Raw genomic sequence first — 14,084 nt, 5'->3', positions numbered from 1 at the left:
GTGGCAATTGAATCATTTTACAACCCAGGAGCCAAGGTTACTGATTAAGTTACAACATGTACGTGTGATATGTTTTTATGTCATATTTGAAGCAAAAATTACATGTAAAGAAATGTGCATGTGTGTGTGAGAGCGTGTGTCACAACGCAGCGCAGATACGACTGGACATCCTGAGCGGAAACCACAGCCGGCCGAGCCACGTTTTCCTGCACCACATAATCTAACGCTCTCACAAAGAGTCACTTGACTAGATCCTCACATAGGAAGTGAAAGAGGAAGTCCCGATTCCATCCTGTCCTCCATCCCTCTCTGTTCTGTGCTTCGTGAAGCCACACATCATCATTGATACTGCAGGCCTCAACCATTGCACAACACCACTTGGTTAAAACGAACTGGTTGGGACCAGTGATGTGACGTCCTGTTGTTGGGGTCAAATGTCTGGTGGTCAGTTGACACCTTAATACCACAGAAGATTACTGATGGCCATCTTTCGTAAACACAGAATTCATTGATTGGTCAATCTGTTTGTTTGACACTGGCATCTTGTCGAGACAAAGGCAAATTTGCTCAGCTAATCAAGGGAAAATGAATGAGTCCTATCATCGATGGCTCCATTACAGACACTTTGCACGAATCTATTTGACAACATTTAATCTCTCTGACAATCAAAGAGAAGTCTCTTTTCTTTGAGACAGTTAGTCAACAGCTCTCAAATTATATACTTTTGTTTTGAAGAGACCAGTGAGACAATGCTGTCCTACCCTAGACATTTGATATAATATTACAGACATACTGTAATGTCCAGAGTGTTAATTTATCTCTAACACTAAATTGTGTATAAATGTTGAGTAATACTCCAGTATGGGTGTCCTCTGAGCCCACCAGCCTGCCCTCCCTCACAGCCTGAGGCCTCTTGCTGTGTCCACTGGTGACAGTGCAGCCTGGTGGCCTGCATTCCTCTGCCTCTCCCCACACAATGGTGAGTTACACCAACATTCCTTTGTCTGTGTCCGTTGTCTGAGGCACAGTCAGGCCTCTGCAAACTGGCTGCACTCTATCCCTATCCTTCACCTTGTCTGTCCACCAATCACTCCTGTTACAAATATGCAATATCCAAATAATGCCGTCTTGGACTTTGAACATTCTTGTGTTTTAAATGAAAACGACTGACAGACGGATCGATATACACACGGACGGACTGACAGACGGACCGATATACACGTGGATGGACGGACGGACGGACAGACGGATGGACACAGACAGACAGACAGACAGACAGACAGACAGACAGACAGACAGACAGACAGACAGACAGACAGACAGACAGACAGACAGACAGACAGACAGATAGATAGATAGATAGATAGATACTGTAGATAGATACTGTAGATAGATAGATGAATTTTATGGAAACCAAATATGTACTGTCCGTGATCAGGCAGTAATGACTATGGGCGGTGTGGTGGGGATTAGAATTGATTAATGGAAGTGATGTCCTGTCTCTTCATCAATTTCAACGTGCTCTGACCATCCCGTTTCTCTCTCCCTATTCATATTGGTTGCGTTTTATATTCTAATGATTTTCCTCCTGCTGCTACCTTGTCTATATTCAGCTATTCTCACCATTTTTCTTTGTTTCCTCCTCTCTCTCTCTCTCTCTCCTCTCTCTCTCTCTCTCACTGCTTCTGATGCCATAGCCGTGCAGACAACTTTCCCTCCTGCTGACTCAGTAGCCTCCCCCAGGCGGTGTGGGCTTGGGGTGTCGGTGGCAGGGAGAAGGGGGAAGTGCTCAGCTCCCACATCAGGCCCGCCAGCCTATCACATGGAAGGGAAAAGAGCTGGCTAATCGGTTCTACAATGGCACCCTGCAAGCTGTGTTACAGGACCACAAACCACTGCCTTCTGCGACATTTTTACTTCTCTTATACGGCGCCATTGCATGCAACGTACATGTGATATGCGAATGCGACTCCGTGCACATATATAGGCGTGCACTACTTGAGATAAACACATGCTAAATCGCAGACTTTACTAATCTAATCGAAAATATATCCATTTTTGGAAAGGAAAAAGTTTACCGATTGCAATTGATAAATATATTTTTAAACACAGCTAAATACTGTATAGTAGCCTACTTAAAATGTCACTGTTATTGTTATCTACAAATACAGTAAAGAAAATGTATTAAATATTTTACAACAAATTTGATCATAGCTTGTGTGCAGGAAATCTAATAGGCCTAATAATAATAGGAAGAAGACGAAGAAGAAGACACTTAAAGTGCATCACAAAGCATTAAATACAAAAACAACAAATATTGTGCAAGAAATACAATAAAATAGCACAAAAGAGTGTGCAAAAAAAGGAAAAACACAAAACGGACTAATCAGGTCTTAAAAGCAAGTCTAAAAAAGTGTGTTTAAGTGATTTAAAAAAGAACATTGAACTTGCTAGCCTGATTGCCTCCATCTAGTTTGTGATTAAATTATTTTAGGCTACATATAAACAGTATTCTTGGAAAGAAGTTGATCGAATAATACTTTACCACTGACACAACAGTATGAAGGGCAATTTAGTCGTCAAAATCCGTTCTATATCCCTGACGTACAATGTACACAAAACACACTCTGGAATTAGGCCTGTTTTAATAGGAAAGTGCTTATGCACCTGTGGTGTGACTTTATGGCTGTCTTTACTGAACAACAGAGGCTGGGATCAGAGGGCAGAGGTCACACATTGAGAAGAGAGCCTGTTAGCTAGGCTAAAGGTAGGTGCCATTCGTGTACACACCTGCCAACCAGCATATCAAAAAACCTTGTGCCGAATCAAGGGAAAATGAATGTGATTGAGTCCTATCATTGATGGCTTCGTTACAGCCACTTTTCAGGAATTTCTTTGACAACATTTAAATCTCTGACAATCAAAGATAAGTCTCCTTTTTTTAGACAGTTTAGTCAACAGCTCTCAAATGTAATCATTTTGTTTTGAATATCCCAGTGGAAAAATGCTACGCTACCCTAGACATTTGATATAATATCACAGACACACTGTAATGTAGTGTTAATTTATTTTGAACAACAGAGGCTGTGATCAGAGGACAGAGGTCGCACATTGAGAAGAGAACCTGTTAGCCAGGCTAAAGGTAGATGCCATTTGTACACACACCTGCCAAGCAGCAAATCAAAAAACTGTCTTGATATAGGCCTACCTTGTGCAGAATTATAACAAATGTATACACACACGAGCCATTAGTACATATACTATTAATTAGAACCATAATGTGACAATTTATTGCATGATTAGGATCAATTAAATACTGTTTTAGTCCTGAAGTAAGCCTAATCGGTGAACGGGAAGCTAGTATTAGGATTTCAAAATGGTGCCTGGGAGAGAATCAGAAGAGTGCACAGCAATGTGCTGTGGTTGTTGTTTCTCTTTCCTCTGTTAATGAATGCAGGGGTGACCTGTTTGTCTGAGGAAGAGAGGAGAGGGGAAGCCTGATTTCAACTCCATATTATCTGTACCCCACAGCCCCTGCCAGTCAGTCCTCTGTGCTTTCACATGCGGGGTCCCACAGGAAACAGCCCTCCACGAAGGGCAAAGGTCAGGGAAAAAGAGAGAACCACTCGTCCTTCCTTTCATTTACCTCCAGCCCAACAAATATTGGCATGTTACGTTGCTCTGCTTGTTCCCTTAATCCTTTCATATTTATTATACAGTGGTTTGATTGAGCAGTGTAATCGGAAATCTAATCAAATAAACAAACTCCCACGAGGAGTGGAGGGGGGACGGGGGGGTTGTTGTTGATCAATAAGTTCTAAAACAGACTTTGCCTATTGCAGGTGGAGGAAGGAAGTCGACCTGATGGTCAAACAGTAAATTGGGACTTTCTGAATAGGTTTTGAATTGATTGAGGGATAATAACATTAGCTGAAACCGCTGGTAAGTGTTGAAGATTTCCGCACCTGACACTGTACATTCACACACCGTCGTCTCCATTCAATGTTTGCCTGAAAAAACATTCCTCTGACACCACATCCTCTGTATGCATGACCTTTCCCTGTGATTTGTTTTTAAATTCTGGTTCCAAAAATCAAAATTAAGCTTAAAGTAAGATTTGATGACTTTCCAACTGTCCATATGAAATCACCTTACAAAAGACAATTTCGAGCATTGTTTTTCAAATATGAATATGAACATTTGCATATAATCTGGGAAATTATTTTAAAATAAACTTAAAATGTTTTGATCAGGCTGATCAAGCACAGTAAAATAATATTAACATAGGCCTACTGGTAAACAACCTGGGGTATACTTATTGATACCGATTGAATATATTATAAGGAAAGGTTACTTCATAAAGTGCTTGTGATATCTGGTCAATCTAGCCAAATTCATGTTGTTTTGTATGGAATAATGGAAAAATAATTTAGTATGCAGCACTTTTTTTTTAAAATAATTGTATATATAACACATATTTTCCTATGTATGTCTTTGTTATTGTCTATATAGTCATAGTTATGACTGATGATAACTTAATCTTGTAATAGTATTATTGATTTTGTGTCAATATAACTGCTCAAAGACCCCTTTAGGTCTATCATGAATGTCATGTCCATGATGCAAATTATAAAACGTTTTTTGTTGTATATTAATTGTTGAGTAAATATCTGCTCTGTAGAATATGAAGAGGAGACACAAATGTACAAAGTCATGATGGCTTTATTGATCAATAGTAGATGAAAACAATTTAAATACAAAATGATGTCAGTCAAATACATTTTCTCGCGTAACTGACTATTATATTTCAAAAGAAAAGGACCATTTCTGTCCAGCAGAATTATTTTCATAAAAATAATGGAAGTTTCATCTCTAGTAGCCTATATCATTATGATTGTGTTGTCTGTCAGAAATATATCCATGTAGCCTACAACACTTGACAGAAAAGAAACTGAGCAAAGCAAAATCACGACAACAAGCAATGAAAGCCTATATAAGTAGCCTAATTGATAGAGAATAAGGCAAACATGACTTTCTAATAATAGTAAAGTGAATATTCTCGTGGGGATATTAGCCTTTATTTCAAGTGTTTCCATTAAGACAAAATGCAGGCAGGTAAGCCTGTACAAAAAGTCTCATATAGTAGGCCTACATGTCCAGCATGCATGTCTCCAGTTGAGTTTTGCTGCGTTGCTATTTCAGTTACATTAAATCGAGTGGTAGATACGGAATTACCCCACTTTAGTTACCTGTAGGCATAATTAAGTGGTCTAAATCGATTATTTTGTGAAATATCACGTTAATAGGGGGGGGGGGAATCAGTTCATCGGTGAAAAGCACCACTCACTCACATCATATAGGACTCGGGTGAAGAAGGGTTGTCACTGGTAGAGCCAGTTTCATGGTAACCATTTGCACCAGTCAGTTTCTCACATTTAAGTTTATAAGCGTCCCTCTCACGTGCCAGCCGGTTGAGCTCGTGCTTCAACTGCTCCACCTGCCCGGAGAGGCTGGTCTTCTCGTGCTCCAGAACATGCTTCTGTTGGACGCGCTTGTAGCGACAGGACTGTGCATAACCTCGGTTCTTTAAGGTACGGCGCTTCTGCTTCAGGCGCATCACCTCGTCCTTGCCCAAGCCTCTCAGGTGCCGGTTGAGATCTCTGACGGACATGGAGACGAGCTGGTCGTCCGAGAAGTGTTCGTCGCCGCCGCCTCGCCTGCCACGGCTGTGGTGGAGGTGATGCTGTGCGCCGAGGACCGGTGAGTGAGGAGCGGAGTCGTCGTCATCGAGGTCGTCTTTGTGGTACTGATCTGGGCAGTGCGCGTTTGCCATGTCTTGCATGTCGGGGTGACCCGAGAGGGCGTCGGGTTGACGGAGAAGTCCAGGGTAGTGCGCCGGGGCATGGTCACTGAGTTGCCCGTACCCTTCGAAATCAGCCTGGAAAGGTTGCGGGTGGCCGTGAGGCGCAGAGGGGTGCCCGTGCACTGTGGTGCCGATGAGGGCCTCTACTGCGTCCTCGTGTGTCAGACCGAAACCCGGAGGATACATTTGCTGAGGGTAACCCCCGTTGTTAGCTATCCAGAACTGCTCGCTGCCATGGTTGTTTCTCTGCTCGTTTGGGTTGAGGTTCGGCGAAGAGGGCACCGAATTGCAAGGCGTGCTACCGGGGGTGGACGAAACAGAGTCCGGTCTTTGAAGCTGACTGCATGCCCCGATGAACGAGCGCTCGATCCCTTGCATTCCCTCCTTCTTCACACCGAACTTCATCAGCTCGAACTCGCTGACGAAATCCATAGGAGTTTTCTGAAGTCCCAAGTGTAAATTTGCTTCATTAGCCATATTAATTGATAATCTGGCTCCCAGGAGTTCCGAATGCTACACAGTCAATGGAATAATGCCACTTTGAAAGAAAGAAAGAAAAAAGTAATTCCGAAATTAGGCTAACACAAACGCCTAAAAGGAAAAAGACGTCCCTCCTTATTGTGTTGGTAAACTAGTTAGCCATGTATGCCGAGCAAAGCTGTGGGCACCCACTGGCCACAAAGCTAACTCCACTGAAGTGACAGAGCAGAGGACAAGACCTTATGTACGAGAGAACCCTCTGCCTTTTCAGGAGAAGCGCACTTTCTTCATGATGTCACGCGCTCAGACTACACCTCCGCGCTTCTCTCCAATGAAAAGACAGTGAAGAGGGCAATTTGCATAAAAGCTGATGTGTGTATATCTTAAGGGGCTGAACATGTGATGTGATGGTAGGCTACTCTTTATTTTATTGGGGGTTGAAAAAATCATGGACAGTGTCTTTTCTTGCTTTTCTTTTTACCTTTTTAGACTGGCCTATTACTATAGCCTCTATGCCCCACTCCTATATATAACTATATGGTACCACTGCTCATCGTGCTTGTAAAGATGTCAGATATATTGCTACTTGTCGTTAAGCTGGCTTCACCAGCAAAAATCCACTTGGACTAATAGGCTTTAGCCTACTTGAATTAATTTTCCGGACATTCCATTAAAATTTCACCCCGGATTTTGCCAACTTAAAATAGTTAACTTGTATAAACCATTTCAATATGCAGTTGCGGATATCTATACATTTGTGTTTAGAAAATATGGCATGGCCACAATTTCCATCTAACAAAAAAATGATGAGCTGTTGATTTTGTGAGTATACATGGGTCAATACTGACACCTTGTGGTCACTATCCATGACTGCTGGTGCCATTACAGCTGAGCTGATAAATGCTGCCATAATTCTCCAGCAAGATTTTTATCTAAATAATGTCCTTTTCTGTTATTTTAATTGTGAAAAAACAAACAAACATACAAAACATTTGGAGCACTAATGCTTTGTGTGCGTGCGTGCGTGTGTGTGTGTGTGTGTGTGTGTGTGCATGCGTACATACGTGCGTGTGTGTCAGTAACTAATCATATTTTATCATTACAATTTACATTTCATTTCACAGAGACTCAATTTCTCTTGTTCAATTGCCAATTAGTGAACATTGAGTCAGTACTTTTTGAATGATCAGATTTTTTTTACATTTCTGATAGCAACAAGATGTTCATATAAATTATTATTGTCTATGTCTATACTTACTTACAACAATATAATGCTTGATAAACATCTTTCAATATTACTTGTACTTCCAGATGTGAGAGGACAGTGGCCCTGTTTGTTTACTGCTTCTCCATCTGATGTTTAGATCTGTCTTTGGCTATGTAGAAAATCTGTATATAAATCTGAGATATTATTATTATCTCAGAAAATATTGTATCAAATTTAGTTCTCTTTTTCTTTTGATTGGGAAATGAGTTCTGTGATGAGAAATAATAATACAAATTATTAGAGGTTAGTAATTCTATGCAACAACTGAGGGGACTGTTAATGTTGTTTGTGTGTGTGTGTGTGTGTGTGTGTGTGTGTGTGTGTGTGTGTGTGTGTGTGTGTGTGTGTGTGTGTGTGTGTGTGTGTGTGCGTGTGCGTGCGTGCGTGCGTGCGTGCGTGCGTGCGTGCGCATGTGTCTGTGTACACATAACACCCATCCCACATGGCAAAAGGGTTCTGTTTATTTTCCGGGCTATTTGGTAAATATAAAGGACCATACAGACGAGCTAGCTTTCTAGTCCAGTGGCAGAGAACAAACATGGAGCAAATAAGCACCATCAGGAGAAAACTCATGACAAGACTACACAAGGCTGAAGTTATGATTGCCGGAGAACAACTCAGGTATGGAGATAAAGGAGAGAGAGAGAGAGAGAGAGAGAGAGAATGATTGCCGGAGAACACCTCAGGTATGGAAAGAGAGAGAGAGAGACTGACTGACTGATCGTTACAAATTAACAATGTCTATATGATGGCGTTCGTTTACTGATAATACATGATGTTAGACTTAAGTCTTCTCGTATGCAACACAGTAGAAAGTGAATCTAATGTCTGTCACTTTGGATCACAAGACTGAGGCTCCACGATGGAAAGCTAATCAAGGAACGGCGTTACCACTTGCGCACATATCCTAACTGTTTTGTGGCCCAAGAACTAACGGACTGGCTTGTGACCCATAAAGAAGCTCCGGATCGGACCACAGCTATCTGCCTCATGCAGCATCTCATGGACCATGACATTGTTCACCATGGTAAGGAGAAGTGACAAGAAACATAGAACTGAACCAATATAAATGCAGTAAAAAAGTTGTTAGGGGTCACACCAATATGAAGGCTCACTGGGGATGTATCTTACCTTCCTCAGTCTGTGATAAGCATCTGGTTTTCAAAGACGCAAAACTGCTGTACCGTTTCCGTAAAGATGATGGCACATTTCCCTTCAACACAGAGGTGATGGTCTTCATAAGAGGACAAAAGCTGTATGAACAGTAAGTGCTACTTTGTTTGTGGTATGGTTACTCTTTAACTTTCTGAACAACAAAAGCCAATGTATTAGATTATGTTTAAAGGCCCAATCAGTGAAAATAAACAAATGCCACAGAAGAAATAGCCTAGATGTTTCCATCCATCCACCACTCTTATGTAAATTATGTTTTCCCAAAAAATCCGGATTGGGCCTTTAATAATCATAATCATTTATCATAATCATAATCATTTAAAAAACATCCTATTTTCCACATTGCGTTCCCACAGTGGAGATTTGGTTTTCACCTCTGTCTGTGTCTGAACAGCTAATCCCAGGTAATGCTGGACCTATCAGCATGAAACATTGCATGCCCAGTTGCCCACTCTTATTAAGTAGGCCAAATTGCCATTGTGGTGGGCACTATAGGACTACAGGACGCTTAAGCTTTGACCTGTAACTCTTGAGCCATAAGTCGTACAATAACATCTTCAACCGTCATGATTCCTTGGATCATGACGCAACTCCTCGCCGGCTGTGACCTTGTGTTTCCCAGAGGACTTGGACGGCCACGCCCCCAGGCAATTGAATTGACTATCCCTGCATGGGATAGTGCCTGCCTAGCCTAGGCCAGAGCCAACAGTGACACAGAGTGGAGACCTGGCTATACCTATATGAGCATCCTCTACTCTGCAGAAGTAGTTTTATAACTTGGGAGCTTTGAGTATCTTTAAAACCAGGTAACAGTGAGAACTGGGAAACTGTTTCTTCCACCTTGGGCTATCCTAGCCTAATTAAGTGGTCTGGGGTTATGTGAGACCTGGGGTGCAATTTGACAAGCAATCTCACAAGCAAACTTATACCTTCTGCTAACCTTCTTTTTTTTCCCCCTTTTTTTTGTGTGGCTTTTTTCCTTTATTGAATTTATTAGTAAGGACAGACAGGAAAGAGGGAGGGAGAGAAGGGAGAGACATGCAGCAAAGATCATCATGAACGGGACTTGAACATGCAACACGCTGTCAGGCCAGAGCCAGAGCCTATATGTGGCATGCGCCTGGACCACTTGGCCATCGGGCGCCCGTCTGCTAACCTTTTCATCCATTGACCACACGCGAGTGTATAGCCTATATGTTCAGAATATTGCTTAATAAATAGTTACTAAACAATAACAATCACCCTCTGACATGGATCACTGGCCTGGACACAACAGTGCAAACTACTCAACTGAATCAACCAAGCACAACGAAAATGGAATTTTGTTGTTTATATCACACATACACACATTCACTACACACAAGTAAAATAAATTTTAAATCTATTCTAGAATGTATAGGCAGGGACTTTAAAACCTGTGTAATGTGTGCTCTACGTTTGGTCTTTGTTGTAACCGACCACTTTGACTTCTTCAATCAAGATTCAATACCATCTCTCAGTCTGTTCTATCAGTAAATCAGATGGAAATAAGACTTGCAGAATGTGGAACTAATCTGACTGTAGTTAAAGGTCTCCTCCTTAAAAACTACTGCTATAGCCCCCATGACACAGTAATGGGTAGGCAGGCAGATCTGGCAGAGATCTGCTTTCTGAGGAGCAAATGTTTCTCGTCCTACAATCTACTTTCTCCTGGTCTGAATATAGATACTTTTGTGTAATTATACAGTCTCTAATATTGTCTGTGTGCCTTTTCTCTTTAGACTCATTGCAGTCAAAGATTCAATTCTGCAGCTGAGAGAGGAGCAGGGTGTTACATATCAGCGTTCCTTTCCTGGCTGCCAGTTCATTGACTGGCTCCTCCAGAATGGAGAAGCAGAGAGCAGGCGCCAGGCTTTGGACCTTTGCCGCGCCTTGCAGGAGCAGGGCATTATTCAACATGGTGAGAGAATGTGACATTTTGCCTTTCGTTCTCTAGTGCTAGAAAGAGGCAGACTATCACTGACTGCTATCAGTGAGCTGCCAAGTTGGACTTCTAGTACATTAAGCCCCCCAAAAAGCTCCCTGTTTAAGCCAGTTTTACCATGAATCCTGATCCTATATCTTCCTGTGCTCTCACACTACCATTCAGTGTCAAAGAAGCACAACTTCTTTGACAGTGGGTTACTGTATCAGTTCTGCATCAATTTCCGTCGCCGCCGCCGACTGTCTGAACTCTTAAAAGAGAATGAGAGGGACAATGAGGACGGGTCGTCATCAATGCAAACATCAGAGGACAGCCATTCTCATAGTCCTTTCTCCCTACGCAAGACCCCTTCTCAAGAGGGCTCTAGTGGATTCCAATCTGGTAAAATAATGTCTTGTGTGCACAACTAACATGTAAACATAAGGTACGCCTTATTTGCAGACAACTGCTTAACATTATTATTATCATTATCATTGTTTTCATAGTGAGGTCTAAGGATTTGACACACGTAGCCAATGGGCGACGTGGAAGCTTGAATTCCATTCAGCTTCCGTCCTTGGGGTTTTCCACCCTTGTCCAGCTGTCTTCTGCCCCACTGGTGAGATGCAATCCAAAATCAGGCAAGTGTATTGGATTCAACCCAAATATTTTAAGTCTTGAGAATGTCATCAGATGCTATACACTGCTCTTGCTCAGCATCATCATTTATTATTATCATACTAATGTTTTGGTGCGGCTAGACTTTCGTCAAGTTATGATCTTAACTAGATATTGCCAAACCAATTATTGAAAATAAATTATTGAAAATTAGTGCTTTAGTTTATTTTATAAACATCTGTGTTGTCAAAATGTATATTTATAACATGTTTCATTTCTCCATACCATGGCATGAACATTTGTATAATTAACGTTTTATTGATGGTGCTGCAGTGCTTCGAAGAAAAGTTACATGTGAAGAATTACTGTCACCAGCGGCACCCTTCATCAAAAAAGTATTAACGGTGAGCTGTATGATTTATATTAGCCTATTATTATTACTAGCCCTTACCCGTTGTGAGATATTTGCCCCCCCCTTGTGGCCGTGGGGGGTACTGCGACCGGTGCGTTTTTAATTCACTAATACATTCATTAATAATCATTAATGTGTCAAATCAAAAAAGGGCTTCGTTACGCCCTTCATATTCATATGGTCAATGCCTGTGGGAGCGATTGGTGCAGGCAATGAGGAGCTACGGCTCTGATACTACGGCTCTGACACACAGACAGACAGACAGACAGACAGACAGACATTGTTAGAATTATAGTATGATTATTATTATTATTATTATTATTATTACTACATTGTGCTGTGTGGCTGTGGCAGGTCATTCAATAATTGAACATGACATCTTTCAAGGCTAGAAACAAAACACTGTCTTAAGAAATGTCTTCATACTGAAAGGATGAATGTATTAGGTTTGTATGAGGCCGTTTGAGAGACATGTTCACAAATCAAGATAGAATTATAGATATGGAAAGGACTAGATGGACTGCAGTGCACAGTATAAGTGAATGGTATACATCTGTTGTTGGCATAAACCTCAGGTTATTGGGGATGCAGTGGGCTGGGGCTTGGTTGTCAGAGGCAGGGCCCCTTGTTATGTCCAGGCAGTTGACCCTGGAGGTCCTGCTGCAGCAGCTGGAGTTAAGGTAACTATTCAACAAAGTACACTCATGGTATATTGTAAATATTTTTCACTTTCTAAAGCGCATTGATTTTGCATGATATATGCAATCTTAGCTTTGAACTTGGTAAAATCTGCACCTGGATGAATACACCTGGGTAAAACTGAATCCATTCTCTTTGGGTCCAAAATAAACCTAGGCTTTTCAGTAAAAATGGGTGACAAATTTTGTGATCACAAGAAAAGAGTAAATTACCTAAATCATTCCAGTGAAAAAATGGCAACTAAAGTAATCTAACTAAAGTCAAGCTAAGAAATTAAGTTGAACAACATTTCTGTACAGGATCTCCTCTCTGTTCAATACACCAGGAGCACTCATCCAATGTCATTTTGGCTATGCTTGCACCTCCATATTACCATAGCACCACAAAGGCCTTAAAAACAAGGCTCCAGACATACAAAAAAACTGGTCAGGCTACTGTTTGGCCCCTGCTCACCCCTGCTCACTATGCTAAAGTGGGATGGCTTAGGGTAGAGGACAAAGTACAGCAACTTGCAATGGGCCTTGTCTACAAGATTATAATGCACATACTACACCACACATGACACATGTAGCCTACCTGTCAAACTACTTTAAAAATCTCAAAAACTTAAAAAAAACACCAGAGAGGGAGCTCCACCACAAATCATGTTCAACCCAGATTTGGCTGAAACAAGGGATTACATTATATTCTAGTGCTATCACTGCTATGCCACAAAATGCCCTACCAACAGTCATAAAATGTGAATCGCTACTCTCCTTTAAAACTGCTCAGAACCAACATATACTCATTTATGTGAAGTTTTTTCATATTTATGTAAAGTGTCTGTCATTAAATGTTTCCATGAATTGAGTATGAAGGATCCCAATGGAAACAAGCCATAGTGTAAATCATCTTAACAGACCTTGTATCGAACTGTACTCTCTAAAAATGATAAATAGCATAAACCTACATAATTTCCAATGATTTCTCTCTTAAGGTTCGTCAGTTTGTGTGCCAGGTGAATGGACAAAATGTTCTTTACCAGGATTATTGGACAGTCTCAAGGTTGGTGATGACAGGACCTCACACTGTTGTCTTGGAAGTTATGGAACCACTTGGATGAGGGCATTACTATCAAATATCTGCCAGGATTATTGGATTCCCCAGTAGGCTATTTGCACATCTTCTGAAAATGTATCGTATTGTAAGTCGATGTCTGACTTTAAGGTTGCTAGTGGGTGTGGAGTGGGAAATTTGCTATATAGCCTACTTTATTTTATTGGCCTAAAATTATATTGTCTATATAAATATGGTCCACCTGCTGATCGGCTGTCATCATTGAGCAATTTCTTTTACAGGGGGTTATATTATGTATATTATATTAAGTGGCTATGGCCGTTTTTAGCCCAAGGAGTGATTTTTGTGAAAAAACTATTGTTTGGAATGGATTCAGAATCATGAAAACCCCCTAGTTATGCCTTATTGATTGATTGATTGATTCTTTATTGCAGACTCAGGGGAATCCATATCACAGTACAGAACAGCAACACAATAGATAAAAATTGTTGTTAATGGTATGGTCACATAACCCCCTATAAATAAATAAATTGCTCAATGATGACAGCCGGTCAGCAGGTGGATTCATAAATAT

General features: G+C 41.1%; 2 protein-coding genes across 3 annotated transcripts; one reads left to right on the top strand and one right to left on the bottom strand.

Annotated features, from left to right (window-relative positions):
• Positions 1-4,704: 4,704 nt before the first annotated feature.
• mafbb (v-maf avian musculoaponeurotic fibrosarcoma oncogene homolog Bb) lies at positions 4,705-6,559 on the bottom strand. Its single transcript, XM_083770783.1, has one exon. It carries the CDS (start codon positions 6,338-6,340, stop codon positions 5,348-5,350), a length of 993 nt encoding a protein of 330 aa, XP_083626909.1. The 5' UTR covers positions 6,341-6,559; the 3' UTR covers positions 4,705-5,347.
• A 1,547-nt stretch (positions 6,560-8,106) lies between these two features.
• LOC310862717 (DEP domain-containing mTOR-interacting protein) lies at positions 8,107-14,072 on the top strand. Of its 2 annotated transcripts, none has more exons than XM_083770776.1 (10): positions 8,107-8,231; positions 8,459-8,637; positions 8,751-8,874; positions 10,544-10,722; positions 10,912-11,127; positions 11,232-11,366; positions 11,677-11,747; positions 12,331-12,435; positions 13,431-13,904; positions 13,989-14,072. In XM_083770776.1, the coding sequence occupies exons 1-9, from the start codon at positions 8,149-8,151 to the stop codon at positions 13,554-13,556; spliced, it is 1,218 nt and encodes a 405-aa protein (XP_083626902.1). In that variant the 5' UTR covers positions 8,107-8,148; the 3' UTR covers positions 13,557-13,904; positions 13,989-14,072. The 2 variants fall into 2 exon arrangements, with proteins under 2 accessions (XP_083626902.1, XP_083626903.1); XM_083770777.1 differs by having other exon boundaries at positions 8,142-8,231; positions 8,539-8,637.
• Positions 14,073-14,084: the final 12 nt, after the last annotated feature.

The sequence above is a fragment of the Protomyctophum parallelum genome, assembly GCF_964188405.1.
Source record: "Protomyctophum parallelum genome assembly, chromosome: 8".
NCBI classification, from domain to species: domain Eukaryota; kingdom Metazoa; phylum Chordata; class Actinopteri; order Myctophiformes; family Myctophidae; genus Protomyctophum; species Protomyctophum parallelum.
The sequence above is the reverse complement of the archived record's forward strand: the minus strand, read 5'-3'. Positions and strand labels throughout refer to the sequence as shown.